This window comes from Phoenix dactylifera, chromosome 7 (genome assembly GCF_009389715.1).
Source record: "Phoenix dactylifera cultivar Barhee BC4 chromosome 7, palm_55x_up_171113_PBpolish2nd_filt_p, whole genome shotgun sequence".
Classification (NCBI taxonomy): domain Eukaryota; kingdom Viridiplantae; phylum Streptophyta; class Magnoliopsida; order Arecales; family Arecaceae; genus Phoenix; species Phoenix dactylifera.
In genome coordinates, this window is record NC_052398.1 from 1,605,719 (window position 1) to 1,628,362 (window position 22,644).

The following is a 22,644-nucleotide window of genomic DNA, read 5'->3' on the forward strand; positions in this document are numbered from 1 at the left end:
TGGCTTAATCTAGGTTCAAACGTCTATTTGTTTAGCAAGGTTTTCCATCTGGTCGTGGCCCCTGATGGAACAGTATAATGCTGGCAAGTTGCTACAATATTCTTTCAAATAGAACTTCCCTAAGATATCGCTACCAGAAACACCTCTTACAAGAAAGAAAAAAAAGAAGGGGAAAAGAGTTCTCTTCAGATGTGTATATATAAATAGGGCTTCCAATGAGCCATGTGATAAGAAGAAATTGGTGCAAACTCGTTGTATTTGTTGCAATACATGGATGGGCAACTGATGATCAAATTACCAAATAAGCATTTTTCATACATAATGGTTAGCCGTTATACCTCCTATCACCTCCACAGATATGGCCTACAGGCTTGCATCCATGCGGTGACCATGTCCGTGCTATAAAAAGATGGAGCATAATTAGGACCACCACTATATTCATTCTTTTAATTTCTTCGTTTAGTTTGCAAGTCGCCTTTCTATGTTAAATATTTTGTTTAAGTGTAATGAGTGTGTAACAGCAGTTTAATGTCTGTTCATAAAAAAGATAATGTTCGGAAAAACAAGTATTGAGCTTTATGACATCTCCAGAAGAAATTAGTGCATCTAAAACACCGATAGAAACGGTGGGGAATACCGTATAGGCCATCAATTCTTTCACATGGAGCTTCAAGCATGACTTTCAAAGATGACTTACCAGCAATGCAAACAATGTCAAATTGGAATGTTATTTATGAGATTATAACCTGTAAAAGGAATGGATAACAAGATAGCTATCACAGGGATCAATTTACCTTCATGAATAGATTCCAATGGCAACAATAACAAAATATTAATAAGAACTTGACCTGGATATATAAAATAAACTTAGTATAGGCGTAGCCATCAAAACCATTATCATATTGTTCCTGGAGAACCGTTGAACAGCCCAGACTGTCAGATAATCAAGTTACCCTACTTTCACATGCATGATAACCTCGTGAGACAGATTGACACATTCACTGATATGAAGATACTTTGACATGTGATACCAGCCCTAACACTCTTTCATTCCACGATGCTCAACTTAACCTTGTGAGGTTTCCAGCCACAATCCTTCTTCCTACTCAAGCATATCAATTTCAGTACCAACAGTCGTAACGCTTCACGCCATGATGCTAAGCCTGCCAAGTTTCCCTCCACAATCCTTCCCCCTTCCTACTTAAGCATATCAATTTCAGTACCAACGGTGAACAATCATTTGTTACAAATGTGAGGCAGTCCTTCACAGATTTTTGCCATAGCGGAACCCATTGTGGTTAGCAGAGACACACAAATGTGAGAAAAGGAAGAACCACCATATCTCAAGAGTTGGCAATGATACAAAACAGCAGTTGCTTTAAAATGATTTCCATTCCTTAAATCTAAGCTTTCATATTCAGACCAGACACCTACCAAATCACAAGAAGCTTATTGGCACTATAAAGCTAACGTTATCACATTGCAGATATCACTTGCATTTGTGAAACAAACATGGCATAAAGATGAAACATCCGAAGATCCTGTTCAACCATAGGTGAAGTTTAGGAAGAAGAACCAATCAATGACATTAGAATGCTGTACATGACTCGATGAGCCCATATACATGATGAGATGATAGCTGAACTTATATCAACTTTAAGCGGTCAGAATCAGCACTCTCCTAAGGCAATTGTTCCTGGTAGTGACTTAAGACAGGATTACAGCTTGCAGAACTGCACGCTGTTTCATGGTCGCATGAAATGATCTTCCTCTAGGTATTACTTTCCACTTATCATAAGCGACTGAAAAGGAACCCTCCTAATCACCACATAAGTTGAGAAGTCTTTCAGAATTGGCTGTTTCCATGGCTCCCCATCCATTTGCAGATAGGCCTGTTTCCACTGGCCACCTCTGATTTCCATCTTAATTGCAGCAGCCTGAAAGACACCAGCAGTTTCTTTACAAATATGTCACAAGCTTTATTACAACCATCTCGATTTTGGTAACAAAACTATTTAAAGTATGTTAGCAACAATTGGTCACTAAAAAAGCATACATGAAGTTCTTCGGAAAAAGTACTGATGCTAATAATTTTTTAAAAATATGTCATCATGCTATTCATATATAGAAGTTTATTTTATTCTACTTTAATAATAAATTCTTAAAGATCTCATGGCATGACAAAAAATATGGCGTTGATTATCATTTAATTAACAATTTTAATTAAGCAATCATGACTTCTGGTAGCTTCACAAGTGGCAAATTTGCATCAAGAGTAATCAAAATAAAAATACTTCTGCACCCTAAACAGTCTTGGAATCTTTTTTCTATTTCTGAATTTCTTCAAGTTCTATATGCACAATGAATTCTTAGAAGTTATCACTGCACAACAAAAACAGAGTGTTGATTAATATTGAATTGGAAACTTGTCTTTCAATTTATACAAAAGTTTATCTCGTAAAATTCATCCCCTAGCATTAACTTTCATGAACTTTTGTCATGATAATAATTTTCCAAGGTTTTCCCTTACTCTTCAAAAATAATTTCAAGGGGTCGACCCTCCAAACCAACTGGATGGATTTCTCAGAAACAATAGTTACAGATTTCTCAAAAGGAATAGTTTTAAGTGGTTTGAAGGCATTTCACTTTAAATGAGCTATTGCAATTGCACTTTCATTTGAGTAACAGTAATTACAGACTATCAATTTTTGAATAAAATCACTAGTTACTTGTTAGTGCATTACCCAAACAAGTAAATAACAGGGAACACTATTGGTAGTGGTACACAACAGATAAAGCTAATACATTCTAATTTTCTTGGACAGTTGGACAAGATGCGTCAGTTTTCACTTTATGTTCTTACTTAAATGCTGCAGGGTGAAACTGTCAAAATAATGCTGGTACCTGAGCAATGTGCTTGGCAGAAATGAGTTCAGTCATAACAAACGAAGCATGCCAACCTTGCTTTATTCCAAATATTTCAAGTAGACCATCATCTGCATGAGCCTCAACAAAGCCTCTCTGGAAAAAATAGAAAAAAAAAAGAGGGCCAGTACAAGATTTTAGTTATGCATACAAGTAAATGTCATGAACAATGGGTGTAGGATAAAGGAATAGAAACCTGGACTTGCATTCCAGTAAATACATCTCTTTCTCTCTCTCTGTGTTAGTAGAGATGGACCAACAAGGAGAGCATTCTTAGAGAAGCTTCTAAAATAATAGGTACTCCTTTTGCAATTACATAACCTTCATTTCTAAACATGTTTTTGAGGTAAACAAACTAAAAAAAACTGCGCTTATGGAAAAGAAGAGTTCATCTATTTATATATATTTTTCAGTTAAGACGATGCAGGCATCATGATTTCAAACCTAGCAACCAAGTGCTTTGGGTTATGTACATAATAATTTGGGACTAGGATATGAAGCTAAGAACAAAGCGACCCAAAATGACCAATTCAACCAAATCTAGTCCAAAAAGGGGGCTCTATCCAGAAAAGTTAACAAGTACGACTCTCTCTACAAAATGCTCCATGCTATCTAATTCTTTTGAAGCTAGGTACAGTTCATGTGTCACTCAAATTTATAAGCATACAGGGCTTAGATAGTCAGAACCAACTGGCAAACATTACTCTGTATTTTAGATTCACAACAACTAATAAAATATAGAATAGCTCTTAGGCCTCTGGCACAAATAGCTAATAAGGAATATCCATTTAGCTGATGCAATATATGATATTATTCTTAATTAGGTGTTGCGGAAATAGCTAATAAAGATTATTCATTTGACCTCTGCATTATAATGTAATTATCATTAATTAGGTAGTGAAACAATGAAAATCTGGGTTTCGCATATAATTGAATTAACATCCTCGAAGTCAAAATGGACAGATATCATCCATCACACAGTCACACAGTACATTACTCAACAATATATGAAATCTTGTAACCAAGAACTCTTTCTATTAAGAAATCCAACTGCGAACCTTCTCGAGATATTCAGGGTCAGGTCGGCCCCATGGATGTCTTCCACTTGCATAGTTTTGAAGATTTAAAGCCACAATTGCCCTGACACTGCAGCCAAAAACCTTATTGAAGTTACATTGGGGAGGTGGGGTGCATCAAACTAATAAGGAAGCCTTCCCATAATTGTTCAACAATTATCATACTAATGAAAATTTATAAATAAATTTTTATTTAAAAAACAAATAAAAGCATGTATTCCTGAATTGATCTACATTAATTTACTTATAGTGTCGTTATACGATCTTAGACCATTCAGGCAGTAAGATGAAGAGAAGTTATAACTTGCCTTGAGGGAACCAGAATCTGCTCCCAATCTGCACAATTGGCCCTTTTAATGTAAAGTCGTAAAATGTTCTTGAGACCCCTGTTAAATATTACATTCAGAATAACACAAATTTATTAAGCAGCACTATCTTCCAGATTGCTTTATTGAGAAGTTGCACAATTAATATGCACGAGAACACAAGCAACCGCATATTAAGAAAAAAGAAAACTTCAACCCTCCATCCTTTATTACAAAGATTAAAGGCCACAAAACTCAAAGCAAAGATAAGGAACAATGCATTTTTAAAGAATACGAGATTTCCAGAAGTGATTCAGCAAATTTTGAGAGAAGAAAGCAGAAGCACAACTATAGCCATAACTCCCTTTTAAAGAATAGGAAGATTTCCAGAATCCATAATTCTTCTTTCATCTCTAAGCTAACCGGAGCTGGCCATCCAAAGTAAATGCTCAGATTCTGAACACATCCCAAATTGGTTTTCTTGAAGGTTCATTAATCCCCTCCAATTTGCACATCACATAATATGCAATATAATGCTCCTAATTTTCCAATCTTCATATTAAAAATATAAGAAACCATATGCTGTTAATCATACCATCATTCTTTGAGACAGCAGAATGTGGATACTCTGTAGGACCCAGCAGCATAGCACCCAATATACAATAGAAGGAAAAGCACCCAAAACAAGAAAAGGCTCATCATATAGTGCTTGTATTTCTTTCTGGTGATGCATATAGTGCTTGTATTAGGTTGAGATCTTCCAACAACGAAATCCATGAGGACAAGTATGTACTCCACCATATACAATAAGTCGAATCATTGTAAAAGATCCAGAGTAGGAGTTAGTTCGACACACACATCAATACTTTCATCACACCCTTCCTGAAATTTGCTTTTAAGGACATCTTATTGTGATAACTAATTACTTGACCCTGGAAGCTTGAGCTGTCATGCAATGGATCAAAAAATTTTATGAGGCTTAACACCTCCCTCATGTCCAGTTTAAACCACAAATGTGGAGAGAGAATGAGACAAGACATGAGACAAGTCCAGATAACAGGCAAGTTAATTAAATAAACAATCCAACTTGGAGGTGATTCCAACCCACCGCTTTCAATACTAAGAGGCTTTTAGTTGACTGCATTAGATTGTACTATACTTTTTACACAATTTAAAACTCATTAGTTTTCAAAAGCTACTCTCTAAAGGACCGGAATATGCAATGTTAGCTTATACATTGTGCAGGTTGTCAGACAAATCTAACTGGCTCAAGATATCTTTTGGTGTTGCTTAAGAAAGACAGCAATAAGCAGACATAATGGAGATTTCAAAAATGCAACTTTTAACACAAAATAACTTCCAATCAGAGAATGCAGAAAAAAAAATTATAAGAATGCAACATCCTTGAGCAAAGCATTCAAATGACATACCTAAGTAGGACTACAACATCTAAATCATACCGTGTTACTATAATTATAATTAAACAGATTAACTGATCTTAAATTTCTTCTAGCATGCCTAACAAATGATGAAATTCTACATGAATGTCAATAAAATTTCTTGTCTAGGATGAGATAATGTACTCATTGTGTATAAATTAAGAAACCTCTTGTTTAGAAACTTGGTGTAGTTTAAGGAAGGCAAGACTAAATAGCATGACTAAGACCCACATTGAAAAAATACTGGACTAATCACATTCCATAAGGAAAGAGTCATCTCCTCTCTCTTGAAGGTCATGAGATGCTTGTCAAAAAGCAAACAGAGAAGAATCTATCTTTTGGAGGTTACATGAATATGCTATCAAGTTTGGCAATGCAAATGATATGGTTGTATTGGTGCATTACCATTAAGTTGGTCCACAGGGCTTGAAGAAGTGGAATGCTTTCTTCAATCAAAAAACTGAATAATGAGAAATTTAGGAGATGGACCTCACTTTTCCACATTTTTTGGGTGAAATTAGAAGTAAGGATTAAACATGGATGAACATAAAGGTGGGGTTCATAGGGACATTGCTCATTTTTCTTTTCTAGGTGTATTGTCAACTTGTAGTTGGATCATGGCTAATAACTATTTTTAATAACTATCAGTGCATCTAGGAATGCAAGGTACGAGAACCTTTAGTTCCATTATGCCCAATAACTATGCTGAGAACCATAGCAAGGTGGCAGCAAACTGGATGATAGATGTCTTCTGTACGAGAAAAGAAAAGATTTAAATGAAATAATGATATGAAACTTATGTTGTCACTTTTTCCATCAATCAACTTTGTCCATCACCTACATAGTGGTTGTAAGCAATAAAAAGGTTTACATGATAACTAACATGTAAAACATATGGAAGAACATCCCAGCTGTGAAGTATATGGAAGAATAGTAAGGGAAATACAGAGTAAATGATTGCTCCTTATCTCATCATGATGATCTTTGAAACTTCATATTCCAACAAACAATTCATGCTTTGCAAAGGAGTGGCATGTAAAAATTATGTCTGGTCAAGGGAATAGTTGATTGCATGGACATCTCCATTGCTATTTGTGGAGTTCATTTTTAGTTTCATGTTCCATTTACTTATATATTGTTATTTACTTATATCCTAAGGTGCCCCTTTCTTGTTAAGGGTCCGAAACCATATCTTTTGTACTCTTCTTACTGTACTTCTCTATATAACTTCTCCCTGTTTACAATACCTAGAATGCTTTGCAATTCATTCAATAATACAAATATAGTAATGTAGTTTATATGATGACACAACAAATGAAAGACTTCTCATAATTTTATTTCCCTTAAGAGATGTGGTGTGTGCATGCAGACACACGCATGCACGAGCGCTCACTGCACATGCGCGTGTGCACAGACACACATACACACGGAGAGAGAGAGAGAGCATGATTGGATGTAAGTGATGATAAGTTTATATGAAAAAAAAGTGAGTGATTAATATCTAACCTTAAGCCTGGATCATTCACACATGGTGTACAGAACCACCCCTGGGTACAGCTATAGCTGGAGTAAATCAACTGAAATAAGAAGAAACTCAAATGATATCTTGCATTTTGACAAAAATTGATAATCAAAGTCTCAAACTTCATATAACCTGATTAGTATAATCTAAACACAGAAAAGAAGAAAATCGAACAACAAATATAAGTATGGAATTATTTTATATGGCTGACAAAGTAAATTAGTTAAGGAGTAACCAGAGTTGGTTGTGAAGATATTCTAGATAGTTTGAGCATGAATGGCATAAAATACAGAAGCATACCAATCAGATGAAAGGATAATTTGACCTCCCTTGGTAGGTGGGAGGAGGTATTTGAATTAACATCCTTAACCTTGGAACTACATTTGCAAAACTTTTAGCAACAACAAAAGGTACTAACCAGGAAAATGTTTTCTATATTCTTCAATATCCAACAAAGAAACATGTAAAAGATAAGAGGCAGACCTATTCTATGAATACTAATATATGAGAGGTGTGAGAACTAGCAGATGGAAATAATATTCACATAGATGGGTCCAAGCAGAATTAGGTGCAGAGAAGATGAGCCAAATTCGTGAATGTGCCTGTCACTGTAAGATATAGCTCAAGGTAAATCTACAAGTAGAAAAAGCTTGGTCACCAACATGGTGAGATATGCCCCAAAAGATAGAGCATTCTAAACTACAAAATATATGTATATACCTATGCATTATTGAACATAGTTATCTCTAAGCTATTGCTCAAGGTAAATATACATGTACAAAAATAATGGTCACCACTCACCAGCATGGTGAGAATATTATAAAAAATATATCAAATAATATCTGGAACTACATAATACATATATATGCTTCAACATGCAGGTTTCAGGTAAGGCCAAAAGGCCAAGATGAGTAGAATGCACTCAAACCATCAGTAAGAATAACATTCCCTGACAAGCAGGACTCTCTTAAAAATATAAAATTGGGAAGGAAAATCATCTTTGAAAGCATACTTAGCAAATTTGCATTTCACAGTTATCAATAGTGGATATATGTGCAGGTCTTGGTAGAAGTTGGCAACCTATAACAATAAATAAGAAAGTAAGACACATGCAGCAAGAGACGATATTCATTTTTATGTTAAAAAACATGACCAAGTCTCAAGTTTTACTCGAGATGGTATATGAATACTTCTTGCCAAACCCCCACAATTTGTTCACCTACTTGAGGATAAAAAAACAGTCCTCTAGGCCCAAACATGAGCATGATATGGTCATTGATAGTCATGAGTTTGTACTCTGAAATCAACACAAAACATTAGGGTCCGACTACACATTATTCACTTAAGTAGTTTCTCCGGTTCCACAGAAAAATTGGGTTTAGCATATGGATATATTTGAGAGACTGCCTGCAAAGAAGAGTCTTTAGAGGGAACAAGTAATCACAGCTGGTCCATACTTTCCCTCCGCAAGAACTTAAAATGCAGTGCACCTATCCTATTGCTGCCCCTAGTTATGGCACCAAAGTAGGAAGAAACTAATAAGCCTTCTCTCAGATCACATATTCATATTCCACAAAAAATGCAAGACTAGTGGGCAGGCTAGAACTGCAGTTGCAATTGCAAATGCTAATCACTTTAGGTAACTTAGAAGATAATGTAGCACCAGAATAATTGCTAAGACATTTTCTCAACCTTTTCCAAAATCAATTACCTAACCTACAAACTCCAATCTGAAGATGGGTCATTTCCAGAACATTCTAGAATATTATTAAAGTTAAAACTTTATAATACCTAACAAACAAAATAATGATAGAAACATTTAACTGAGAAAACCCATTAAGTAATACGTCAATGTCATTAGTGATGATTTCTCTATGCAACATGCTTCACAAATAAGCTAAAGACATTTTGACATTTTGAATGTTCTCATGCCCAAAGCCTCTTTCACATCAGCTTAAGTTTTCAGATGGCATGTATGGCTGGAAACAAAACTGCAAGTTCTAAAATGTGATCAAGTCAAGGCATGTCAAACTTGGAAATCTACTACTTCTTTGACAAACAATGCATATTGTTGAACACAAGGCTTTAAAAATTAGAACCAGAGGGCATACTGGTTTTTTTAAAAAACCGGTCTGGTATCGGGTACAGACACACGGTACATGACCTATATTGATACATTGCATACCGGTGCTGGTTTTCTGCCAAAGCGGTACGGCACTGCTCATAGCACCCTGTTCCAGTGGTTTTTAAAACCTTGCCTGGAGCTTTCCAGGCAAATATGAGCAATATGAACACAAGATGGGATGTTGAATGGCATGCCATCCTATCAGCGTTTAAGGAAAATGATGGGTCAGACATATGCAACTTCAACAGCACATGAGGTTTAACAGTACACCAAGGACAGGATACAAAGATATTTATGCTTACAAGAAGATAGACACTCAACTATGAAACCACCTTCTCCATAAGCCACTTGATGTAAGCATTCATGAATTATATTAGATTCCAGTAGTTTACTACATCAAGCTCATTAACCTACACTAAGTGTTCAGTGAATTTGTGGAGGATTCTATTGGAAATCGTCTGAGCAATAAAAAGTACAAGTATATAGAAAATAAGGAAAAAAGGTAACCTAAACACTTAGTATCAATAGTTTCAGAAGAAAGCAGCATCCACATACAATGCATGACGGTATGGCTTATATCAACTCTATTGATGCATATGTGCAAGAAAATAAGTGAATATGAGCATCATCTTGGCACAAAGGTTTGGTGGGAGATCAAGGTTATTTGCTTATAGGGCGCCAAGGAGATCTTATCCCAAATATGAAATAATTTCATGGAATCAACTTCACGTTTCCAACAAGTCATTCTCTGTGGTAATTCATAAAGTTTCAGGAGTTTAATACCTGTTCAGTTGTTTACAAGTTTTGGTGCAATAACTACTGTAAGGATGTGTTAGTTGTCAAAATAGTATTTTAGCTTTTTTTTTTTACTTGCTTAAAATTAGATTATAACAGTAACTTACAAATCACAAGTTTATGTTAGATCATTATAAAGAAAAGCTAATACACACCCCAATCCATCGAGTTCAGGTTAGATCATTATGTTAGATTTCCCATGACAACACATATTGGGACATATATTCCCAATTTCTATCTTTGACATGTATAGTATCAGATTCCTTTGTAGCAAATCCCCAACACACAATCACCCAGAAAAATTGAATAGGGAAGAACAATCAAGGATTAAGTATACGTAGGCTTCACATGCACATGGATACACATTCATGTAACATGTACCTGCAAGCATGAATCAAAATCCACCCACCATAGCTGGCAAGATATAATTGCATTTTTTAACTTAAGCTACCATTTGCTCTCAAACATCTATCTAAATAATCTTAACCCATTCTTTGGATTCCAAAAATCTCATCCATAATTGGGCTATATACTTTTAATGAAGTATCCCGCGTGAATTATGATGCCAACATCTCATCCATGTCCTATGTAAAATTCAAAAATTTTGCAGCAATTCAACCGATTGTTTAGTACTTTGTTCCAACAAGTTTACCAAACCAAGTAAATATTCTGCAGTCTGTGCCCCGTCTCTCCAATCAACCTGCATATAAGCATAACCTGCAAACATTCATCCAATCATTCTTCTGACATATGACAGAAGTCGTTATTAATTTTGGTCATATTTCAATACCACACTGACAACACCAATGTTTCCATCTCATTGCCTGTGATAACTAGAATCAAGCACCATGAGATGATCCTATAATTCTTTTGGGCCACTGACTTTCCTTCCATGTGCAGCATCATCTGAACCAGCTCATATATTAGGACACAAATGACCTTTTTTACCAAGCCTGATTTGTTGGGATAATAAAAAATGCCATATGTTCCTCCACAAAGATATTTCGCTAGGGAATATTATCTGTATCATCTCTGATATAAAGATATGCTTTAGGTCTGTGTCGGACAATAATTAAAAACTGCAAGCAAAAGACCATTTATTATAACTACATCAAGGAAATAAAAAAGTTTACTTTCCATTTTTTTTAATTTTTGTTCTTGTTTGTGGGTGAAGAGGGGGTAATAACATGCCAAAAGAAAAGGTTGTTCTAAATTATTATTGAGCAATTTTGTAAATGGATAATAAGCTGATGTGTCTGTTGAAATAAGGGAATTGACAATATAACAAACAAGATGCAGAAGTTAGATACTTAAAGTAAGGACAACATGATTAAGCTAAATTGATGCCTAGTAGGGATGTGCATCACAATTAATTAACAAAAATCAGAACAGACCTTATTCGCAATTGGACCTTGTGCAAGGTATGGTTTTTTATTACGTAGCTGGTGGAAACCATGTGCTACTTGAGCATCCATTCCTGCATTCAACAAAACCAAAAACGTAAGGATCTGCTGGCACCAAAAAAAAAAAAAACACGAACTAATAATTAATGATGGGAAGTTCATCAAACAAGGTTAAATAGATTTCAGCAATCATGAGGAGTTCTATTTCCTTTCTTTCCTATTTCTGTTTGTTTTGCATCATCCAGCAGTCGCTTTTTGGGCGCTTACTGAATATACTATTTTGGTGACGTATCAAGCAGAATGTGAAAAGCAATATTTCAATAATAGAGGTAGGGTGAATATGTGAATAGCCATTTTGTTCTGCTTTGCTTGGCTTTGACACAGCACATAGAAGTACAATAAGCATCAACTACAAGATCACAGCACAATATAGCCCTAGCCTAACCTACATTTCAAATTAAGCTTCCCCAATACATAGAACAACATTGTAATTATTTTTGTTTTTCAAGAAATATGAGCTGATGATATCTTGAAGCAAGATGATTAGCCACATCATTGGCAGGAGGCCGAGGTCGAGGATAAGACTACCTACATAGATGATTAAGGATGCTTGAAAAAATGGCAGTACAGTGTAAAAAAAAATAAAATCAAATACATTAATGCAAAAATACACAATATACCAAGAAATGCTATCATGATATTTTGACACCCTTCTCTATAAATGCTCATAGATAATAATAAATGCAATCAATTTAAATGGTACACATTCAAAGTTACAATTATCTATTATTAGAAATGGACTAGTTTAGGTAGTTTCGAAAAGAAAAAATATATTTTTGATTTTAATTTGATTAGAAACAAGTTTCCGTGCATTCACTTTTCACTGAAGAAATAATATTGGTTAGAGAGGCTCAAACGTTAAAATAATTACTAAATTAATTTACTGCTGGCAGCCTAGCACTAGGGAGTTCTGTGTAAGTGACATGCCACAGTCTGTGTTGCCAGTGGTTTCCAGTTGAAGCAGTGCTCTGTTTTATATAAGCTAATATAACAAAAACAAATCAGCCACATGCGCAATCGAAATCCAACCCATCTGCTTAGATCTGTATCTGTGAAGCGTTGATAAGTGTTGAGAGATGTAATTTGATAAGGATTGAACTGATGCAGTTGAACTTTTGATAGGATGAATGGCGAAGAAGAATTCAAGATGTTGGGATCAATTAGTCAGGAATTCATTTCTTACCTAATAATGCTACCATCTCCAATTAGTTAAGTTCCCCTTGCTTGGAAGTATCAGTACAGAAAGAAGATGAGTCATTCATGGATTAAATGGTAAGATTAGCCCATACATGGGTTCATGACAGTTTATAGCAAGGTTCGCCGCACCGGTGTCACACTAGCATAGTGTTGGTACAGTATGGTACAGAATTTTTTTTTGTGTACCGAGGATCGGTACGCCACTAGTACCGGTACCGTCCAATACGGTACAGCATACCATGATTTATAGAGTTAAAATCGCATAGAAAGATTGTGTATATTAGAACTACATAAATTTAATCCAAAATTATATCCGTGATGATAATAATCAATGTGAATGATGCAACATGCCAACTAAATTTGAAGTCACCATGTCTTAAAGCATACCAATGCTAAAATAGTTATAGTAGACTCCCTCATAGCAAGAAATCTTTTCTGGCAACTCCCCATCAATGTCCACATCCTGCAACAACTTCAATTCTTTCAAGCATGTAATACCATAGAAATGTGTTCATCAGGTAGAAAAGGCTAAAATTTCTGTCATTATAATGAAACATAGTGCTCTGTATAGAACTATAGATTCTAAATTACAAATTGTGGTGCTAGCATCAGTATTTCATACTCCCTTCAAGAAATTGCTAAATCATTCAATAAGAAATTGAGAAAACTATAACAAATATCATTTGACAGCTAATGGAGAAATATTACTAAATTGAGCCTCATTGATGAGATTAAAACATGACAGAAACCCCAAGCACTAACAATGGAATAAACAAGCCACCTAACATAAGTTCAATGGTAATGCAAAATCAAATAAAATAGGATGCAGAGGTACTATGGTCTTGTATAATGGTAATTGGAAAAAGCTCAGCTAAGCATAGTGCTCGTATGGCCTAGAAGGAACAAATCAGAAAAAAGTACTCAGATGAGATAGCGCATCTGAGTAGCGCCCTTGACACAGGTCAATAGCAAAGCAGCATTCATCACTTGAGTTCAAATCCTCCCTAATTTGCAGCTAAACTGGAGAGGCCCAATACTCAATCACAACCACTTGCCTATCAATGCAAAGGCCATGATTAAGGGGGTCATGGGATAGGAAGGATATATACGACCAAGGTTCGCCATCGCGGTCCCGGACTTGTACTGGTACCATCATATTGCAGTATCGGTATGCAGTATGGTACGAAATGGCGAGGCGTATCGAGTGTCGGTGCGATATGAGAATGCATACCTATTCGGTGTTGGTACGATATGGTATTGACCAGTACGGCGAACCTTGTGTATGACCAAGATGCCTCTCAGTCACAGGCCATCACACAATACATGAACTATCTTTAATTGAAGAGCTGGACCTCTACAGTTCAGTTGCGAACTCGAGAGTACCCTTACTCTCATACATCATAACTCTACATTAACCTACCACAAAACTTGTTAACAGTAGTTGTGGTAACAAAGAAGACTGAGATGAGCATACATTGCATTGCCCTTTTAGATCTTGGAGCCTTGTCATTATCTCAAAATAATATATGCAACTACAAATAAAAAAAATAAAGAACCTAAAAATATATATATAAGTTTATACTTAGGTAGAATATATATAATGTGAAAGGTCACATTTTTTGTCACTACCCTAGAGAAAAGATAGTACAACTACAAAATTCTGCAAAAGGTCAAGCTTTTCTCATGCACCAAATCTTAATGCATCAAGGCCCCAATATTTGGTCTAAAGCAAAGTCTCCAAATCTCTTTACACCCACTAATCACATAGATTTCTCCTTTCTTGTTTAATATTTGACTGATGCATGGTGTCATTCTATTACATAACATGTATAAATATGCTTCACTTATGTTGGTTGGAAACTGAAAAGTAAGCATAGTCATGCAAAACCTTAAAAAAAGTAAAGATATACAGATCAGTAATAAAGAGTCCTCTCCTTCACCCACCCAGGCTAGATGTGCTTGAAATTGGACTTATTAAAGCCATAAATGTTATAATGTTTCTAATGGTGGCCCTAATTCTTGGAAGCTTTATCCTGCCTCTAGCATCTCCAGTATTATTAATTGAAACAAAAGTTGCATGACGTCGACCTGTACGACTTATCATTGCATAAAAATTTTCTGAATACCTGGAAACTCTAGATTAAAAATATGTCAAGATTTTCTCTCTTTTTCTAAAATTGATAATTCGAGTTGAAATCTCATGGAAACAAGTAATCAAGTGGGAACACATGGAAAATCACAGGAAGACCATATGGAACCCTCTAAACACAAGTTTGCAGTAGTTTCACGTTGTTCTCTCAATCCTGTTTTGTAAGTACTAAAAATAGATTTTAGGTCCCTGAGCATTTCCACTTATGCTTCCCCTTTTGGTCAAATTGGTCTCACAACTGTGTTTACCGTATATAACAAGATGTATGGAACATGTAGTTCTTGGTACTCATGATCGACGGTACAATAATACAAGGAAATGGTATTAAATATAACAAGTTTTAAATAATTGAAATATGGTGCGCCACAAGATGTATTGTATTAAATCATGATATCACCTTTCCAAGAGTTAATAAACTAGCATGTTCTAGTTTTGCATACACAAGAGAATAAAACTTTGCTTTGGACATAAATATATCTCTTCTACATTCCTGATGCAATGCTTTGCCCATTAAATGGATTTCACCACCAAAGTCTGCATCTGATTGCAGACATTTTTCTTTTTTCGAGAATGAGTTGCGGAATGGGTTAATTTACTCCAAACCCGCTATAGTCTCGAATAAACTACTCGACCCTACATGTTCAAATAGTTTCTCTGGATTAGGTGGAAAAATTGCTCTATAGAAAAAGTAGCTCTACCAACTTTTTTAACATGGCTAATTTAGCCCCAAAACAAATTGGTTACTTTCCAGAGTTTGGCAGGTTAGAGTGGAATAAGTGGTAACCACAATCAAATGTAGCATGAAATTGTTAATTTTGAGATGTCTCATATTGACGGATTACCTGTAGGCGCAAAGAGATTTGTAAATTTATGCCACCTTATCCCAAATGTTAATTGCATTGCTGGGTTAAGGAAACTAACTTTACTTCAAGGACTAGAGTTATATTATATAAAGAAGGAAAGTAGATATGAGATAGGGCTATAAGAACATTGCAGAACTAAGATAATCAGAGGACATTGAAAATCTTGCAAATTAAAAGCAAGGCAGAAACCATGGTGATAAGCTCATCTGTTTCATCGATTGCCCGGTCATTTTAATCGAATCAAGAACAGCAACAATGCATGAACCATGTATTTAATTTCCAAATGCATTCTTTTCCATATTTCTGGTGTAAAGAAAATAAGGACATGGAAGCATAAATAACAAAGAGTTGAGTTGAAATTGTAAATTCATGATATTTTGAGAATTAGCAACCATGCAGCAGAAGTGAAATTAAAATAATATCTGCAATCCCAACCTGATCCTGACCAAAAGCAAATTTTTCCATTCGCCTAAGAGAATGTGGTAGTTCTATTGATTCTCCATCTGGCGTCACAGCCACAACATGCCAACTGCAAGGCAATTACAACTCAAATTGTGCAACATGGATGGCTTAATGCATTACATGCTAAACAAGAAAAAATTCAATTATTAATGATGACGTAGGATCTAAAACAGTCAAGTCAATGCATCAAGGAGACAGTCATGGTGTTGAATCCAACAAAAGGGAGTCTTGCCAATATGACAGAGCAAAAACAATATTCATCTGACAATTATAAATGGAGACTATGCTGATGATTATGAACAGTAAGCATACTGGAAAGGTATCGAATGAAGTACCATGCTATTAGGGAGCTGAGCACTCCCATGGTATGATCAGTCAAGGAACAGAAAATAATGCATCACTTTGCGGTCTTAATCTCATGTATCTGTTACTAGACATCAATTAAGCATGATTTGGAGCTTATCATCACATTCTAAAGTCATGCATCATTTTTTGAGGGTCAGTCTAGTCCATCTAGGCATTTAGGTATCAGCAGAGTAGGCAGCAGTCATGCACAACAACATTCCTCTAATAATAAATGTATCCATACTGTTAGTGACCTCTAGCATGGAGTACAAACATTTCTCAATAAAGAGCTTATCAATCCTGCAACTAGGAATATTCTGTTTATGTCAAATGACAATCAACATTCCTACTACAACAGCACAGTGTCCCAGGGCTAGGCCGTAGTCACCGGACATGTTTCTGCTCCCTTACTTCCAACTCCACTTCCCAGCACCCAAAAGAAATGGTGCAAGAGAATAAACAGTGTGCCTCCTTATTCACTTAACAATGACTTAAAAAAAGAAGAAAATAATATGAGGTTAAAATCTACTCTAGGGATTCTTGACTGTTGAGTTCATGGCCATTCCTTAAATTTTCCAATTCGTTGGAGCAAAACCACATGCATTGCACATCGCAGAAATTATGCTTAAGAACGACAGAACTTCACTAGCTTATCAGAGTATTTAAGTTTTGAAGGTTCACTTTTCCAGAACCATCATGAAAATGTTCCCAAAATCTGCAAATTAATATGCAATCCAGATGCCCATCGCAAAATAGGAAGCTGGCTAGAGGCTTTTCCAATCTAACTGAAATTAATAATTGAATAAAAAGAGTAGAACAAAGTGACACTCAAAAAATTGTTCTCTTATCGTATGAACTAAAATGCAGACAAGCACACTCTCAATTAAGGCAATCAACATATCGATGTTTGTATAGCGGGTGGTTAGTAACGAAACAGATTTTGGTTAAGGGTGTGCAAACAATAATGCCATTAATTTTACAATCGCAGAAAAGTATAGAAGAAATCAAGAAATAATATGTTGGTCGACTATATATTAGACCAGCATAACATAAGCAATATGTATAGAGAAGCAGCAATTCCTAGTAAACTGTGCATCTCAAACAATACCTTACCATGCAGCATCCCTCTAGCATGCAGCAATTTGCTCATGAGACATCACCATCACATCCACATGGAATATAAAGTTAATAAGAACAAATTTCGCTTGGAGAAAGCTATTCCTTTAGCAATGTATGGGATTTTCACATTTGATTCCATGTTATAAATATAGAGGACACCTAAAACTTTGTCAGATGACGAAATGGAAACTCCCCCTGGTTCTCTAGAATCTTGGAGACAAAGTTACACAACACTTCACTATTTTTTTTTATATATTTTGTGGTTTATGCATATATCCTAGTCATTTTCTATCTAATAGTTTTAATATGTAAAAGCAAAAAAAGGCTGTCTAGTCACATGGAGTCCCTTATAGATTGCTGACAATTTGTTTTGCACCATGTATGCATGGGTTTTTTGTTTTTCATTTACTGCCTACAATTTGACTGTTTACAAAATATGGAGCTACAAGAAAAAGATAACCCACTAAAAAGGGAAAATACAACACAAACAAATACTGAATTATCAGAAATTTCCCTCAAATCATTTTCCTTTGTCTTGCATCAGAGAAGAAAGTCCTGATAAGGTCTCTCCCATGAATGCATTTTTGATAATAGACTATGCATTAGCTAGCAAAGCTTGCATAGATGTGTACACCTTTTGCATAATTAAACAAACAAATAACCATGCGACAATCTGTTTGTACCCTTGTGCAGATTCTACAGAAGACTTTGAATGAAGGCCAGGTTTATCTTCAAATAAAGATAACTCTTACCTATCGAGGCGGCAAACAGGGCCAGTGATTGACTTGTAGAGAGTAGTTTTAACTGCCGATCGCCACGCAAATGGAAATGAACCACCCTACAGATATATTACTCATGTGAATTAATAGCATTTCAGATAAATTATAACGATCAAACCAAATAGCAGCAAAAAGAAATCCTTACCCAATCAAAACTTCTTGCAAGATCATTGCCCGTTCCAAGTGGAATGATTCCAGTTGGAGGAATTGGTTCTCTTTTGTGCACAAAAAGTTCTGCAAGAGCTCCTAATACCCAACCAACCGTACCATCGCCTCCTGCAACCTGCCAAGCAGAACCGTGCATTCATCACTCACACATATCCAAACAAGGAAACCACCATGAGGTGGGGTAATAATGAGTAGCCTAGAACTAGAAAAAACTATGCCTTGCTGACTAACACATGCCACTGATAAAGTTCAACAAGAAAACAAATGGTTTATGTTCCTAGAATGTGGAAATGGGAAAACTCCAAAAGCATGCATCATGTCATTCACTAGCACCTGTTGCCAACCATATGCACGCATTAGGTTTTGGCTAACAGCATAAAAAATTGACTAGTTTTTCAATCAAAGATAACATACTATAACCCTCAGCTTTGCACGAGTGGCCTTTGCACAACTGTCACCAAGATCAGCCAACTTCTCCAAGCAAGTCAGACCATACTGCACAAAATCAGAAGGCTTCACATCTGAAAGATCAAAGACCTGCATCATAGATATAAACGAATCATTTAACATTCTAACATTAATTCCTGCAATAACATTACTATTCTGCCTCAATATAATACACAGCCTTCTCAGTTCATATCCATAACTTATATCTTATTGCACAGCTAAAACCTGTGATGTCCAAGCAATGGCTATGGTGTCAGTGGAAAAGCTATCAAAACAACTCTTTCTCTGCTAGGTTTCCCATCTACTGGAAAAATAATAAATAAAAATAATGCAATCCATCCTGATGACTAGTTATAAGATCTTTATGCAAGCATATATACCATGCTTTTAGTATTAAGCTCTCAGCAATTAGAATAGTAAACTGTAAGTTTGCACATGTATACCAAGCTCCGGGCACAGCATTAAGCATAAAGTAGCTGCCTCAGTTATATCTCTCCTATAATTTTTTCTTTTTTACTTTAGCAGTTCTCTCACTGTCATTGCAAAACTTTAGTTCAGATTTCATCCTAGTATTTTGTGTCCTTACCTTTTGTTAGACACTCCTCAACCAATTCATCTAGCTTTTCTCCACTATGGTCCCATCATCTCGCTTCTTAGATAGTCTGCTGCTCATATTCAAATATTAATTCTTGCAACATTCTTATAATTCAATTAGCGTCTTGATTCAGAATTGTAGTCAGGGTCATGAACCCATTAATCTTTGAAGATAAATATGTGATCCCTTTTTCTTTCGTTTCTATTTTCCAAAAAAATATGTGGAAAGTTTCCAAGAAAATGAGCAGAGAGAAAGAACTGCCATGCAACGTTCTATTAAGATGAAACCAAAAAAAAGAAAAGAACAGGCAAGTAAAGAAACCAAAAAAGAAATCAATCATCTCAAACCAGAGGTCCTTTTCCGCATAGAAGGTTACTACTTAAGAATGTAAGCAAGAGAACAAAATTTGACTAGAAACTCCCATTCCTTCAAAAGAAACATGAAGAACCAGTTTACATCCTCCAGCAATAGTTTCACTAAATTAAATTCTAGTGCTCCAAAATGCAGATAAAAATAGAAGGGAAATACCTATTACCTAACTGATACAAATATGTGCATAGCTATGCACTCTAAGACTAGCACCTAATCTCAACTGTTCTTGATCCTTGAACAGCATATCTTTGGCCTTGAAGGATATGAGCCCAAAAATCACCCATTTCAAGAAGCTAGATTTGTAATTTACCACTCAATTCCTTTCCTAAAGCCTACCTTCTGGATCAGAAAAGAAGTCAGTCCATATGAAATCTGAGCTACTGACCAAGGGCTCGGAAGACGCTTGTTCATCTTTAAAAATAAAGCAAAATACTACTTAAAGAACACTTCGGGAACTCAAAAGGCATATTAAAGGCACTAGAATGATTGCCTCACTTGGCCATGAATCTTTCATCAAGAAATCTCTCAATGGATTCTACCTAAAACCTTTCAGGAAACATTCAGGTGCTCCGACACACATAAAATGAAAGAAAGGTATAGAGTTAAAAAAAAAACTATTTTATAGAAATCTGTGCATATGCAGCCTAAAACAGGTACCTGATCTCCACATCTTTGGCAATGCATCTTTCGCCTTGAAAGATGGTGACGCTCTTGCCATAAATTTATTTCAAATTTTCAATAATTACAAAAGTTTAAGCAATGAAAATAACAATAAATTAAACAATAGTCTCTTGATAAGCTAGATTTAGATTTCTAAATTTGTCGCTCAGTTTCGTTTCTAGGTTCTTTCTTGAAGGATATCCTAAAGTCCACATTCTGGATCAAAAAAGAACTACGTCTATGCGAAATTCAAGCCACTGAAGCAGGCATTAATTAAACGGTTAAACCATTACTTAAAAGATCACTTCAGAAACTCAAGAAGAGTACTAAACGCACTAAAATGATCGCCTAACTTAGCCATGAATCTTTCATCAAACAGCACCCTCCATGTATCCGAAACCCAAAATCTTTCAAGAGACATAATAAAACACGTAAAAGAGAGAAGGGGGATTGGTTTCTTGACCTGTTCCTCGGCCATGAGCTGTTGAAGCCGGATCTTGAGGGTCGGGCCGTGGCGTCCCCCGCTGCGGGAGTTCACGAACACCACCAAAGGCGCCTCCGGTGCCGCCTGGTCGTCGCTATTCCGGTTCGCCGTCGTCACGGCGGCGTTCCAGTCCTTGCTCCGGACCGCCAAAGCCATGGCCACCCGAAGGTACTCTGGCATCAAGATCATCCGCCTCAGTTCCTCCTTGTCTATCCTCATCCCAGCGAGACCGCACCCCTTGATCGACTCCCAGATCGACGACCTCGCTGCCACCACCTTCCCCCCCGCCGCCGCCTGCGCCGCAGCCGCCGCCGGCTCCGCCTCCATCGCCGCAGATCCCGACATCTCTCCGCCTCCGCTCCCTCTCTCTCTCTCTCTCTCCCCCCCCCCCCTTCCCTCACTGGGCGAAACAAGAAGTAGGAAACAAGAAGGGGGCAAAGAACTGATTCTAATAATAAATGTTCTTGCTTCTTTATTCTTTTCTCCTCCCACACTGTTTTCTTCTTAAAGTTTGACTATTTTTAAGCATAATAATTAAAATTTAAATGATAATTCGGGGGGGAAAAAGGGCGTCGGCTACCTGGGCTTTTTCCACGGGCAGCGGGATGCCGGTTTCCATGGCGCTGACGGTTGAAAGAGCGGAAGCAGAATGACCCCTGTCAATGGACGAAATTACGGGAACGCCATGCCCACGGAACCACCTTCGGCGTGGGCCGGTTTGGTCCGGGCGGAATAAGGGAAGTTTGGAATGTCTTGTGACGTCCGCTCCGCGGGGAGCCTGACAGCACGGGAACAGCGACTTTATCTTCTTTTTTTTTTTTTCCCCCTCCACTCAACGCTCTGTGGTGCTCATTTATCTTGGGTGACATTTTTTTTTTTTTAAGAAGAACTCCTGCGAACTCGAAATCAAAAGAATATAATTGGAAGGAATTAATTAGCTTTGTTTGTATGTTATGATTATGAGTCATACATTGGTGGTCCAGGAAAGTGTTGTATCTTGTAAGACAATTTTTCTAGAGTAAATTTAAAAAAATTCTAAAATTAAAGGTAAATTAAACTGGCATATTATAGTATAAAAAAATCTACTGCTTATCCTTCTAAAATTTATTTTTATTTAATATTTTAATTCATAACTTAATATAATGTTAGCTTAATTTAAATAAATCTAAATATCACATCAGCAAAATTTTTAAAAATAATAAAAATAATTTTATAAGATATAATAACCATCTAAAAATATAAATATATATATATATATGCATTTGTTTATATAGAAGTAATTTTGATTTTTTATATAAAATAAATGGGTTTACAGATGCTGTTAATTTAATTGGATGTCTATAAAGCAATAAAT

General features: G+C 36.1%; 1 protein-coding gene across 2 annotated transcripts; it reads right to left on the reverse strand.

Annotated features, from left to right (window-relative positions):
- Positions 1 to 1,373: 1,373 nt before the first annotated feature.
- LOC103720434 (diacylglycerol kinase 7-like) lies at positions 1,374 to 21,834 on the reverse strand. 2 transcript variants are annotated; one of them, XM_008810126.4, is made up of 12 exons: positions 21,270 to 21,834; positions 19,147 to 19,269; positions 18,710 to 18,847; positions 18,538 to 18,623; positions 16,295 to 16,388; positions 13,235 to 13,319; positions 11,582 to 11,664; positions 7,252 to 7,322; positions 4,310 to 4,387; positions 3,984 to 4,071; positions 2,905 to 3,021; positions 1,374 to 1,937 (listed from the first exon to the last, which is right to left on the reverse strand). In XM_008810126.4, exons 1-12 carry the CDS (start codon positions 21,633 to 21,635, stop codon positions 1,779 to 1,781), a joined length of 1,488 nt encoding a protein of 495 aa, XP_008808348.2. In that variant the 5' UTR covers positions 21,636 to 21,834; the 3' UTR covers positions 1,374 to 1,778. The 2 variants fall into 2 exon arrangements, with proteins under 2 accessions (XP_008808348.2, XP_008808349.2); XM_008810127.4 differs by having other exon boundaries at positions 13,235 to 13,310; positions 21,270 to 21,827.
- Positions 21,835 to 22,644: the final 810 nt, after the last annotated feature.

Excerpts from the sequence above, each read along its gene's own strand:
- LOC103720434 (XM_008810126.4), bottom strand. The coding sequence starts at position 21,635 with ATGTCGGGATCTGCGGCGATGGAGGCGGAGCCGGCGGCGGCTGCGGCG. Across the intron at positions 19,270-21,269 it reads AGCTCATGGCCGAGGAACAG|GTCTTTGATCTTTCAGATGT; the intron begins GTCAAGAAACCA and ends TCTATGATGCAG. Across the intron at positions 3,022-3,983 it reads ACCCTGAATATCTCGAGAAG|AGAGGCTTTGTTGAGGCTCA; the intron begins GTTCGCAGTTGG and ends TATTTTTTCCAG.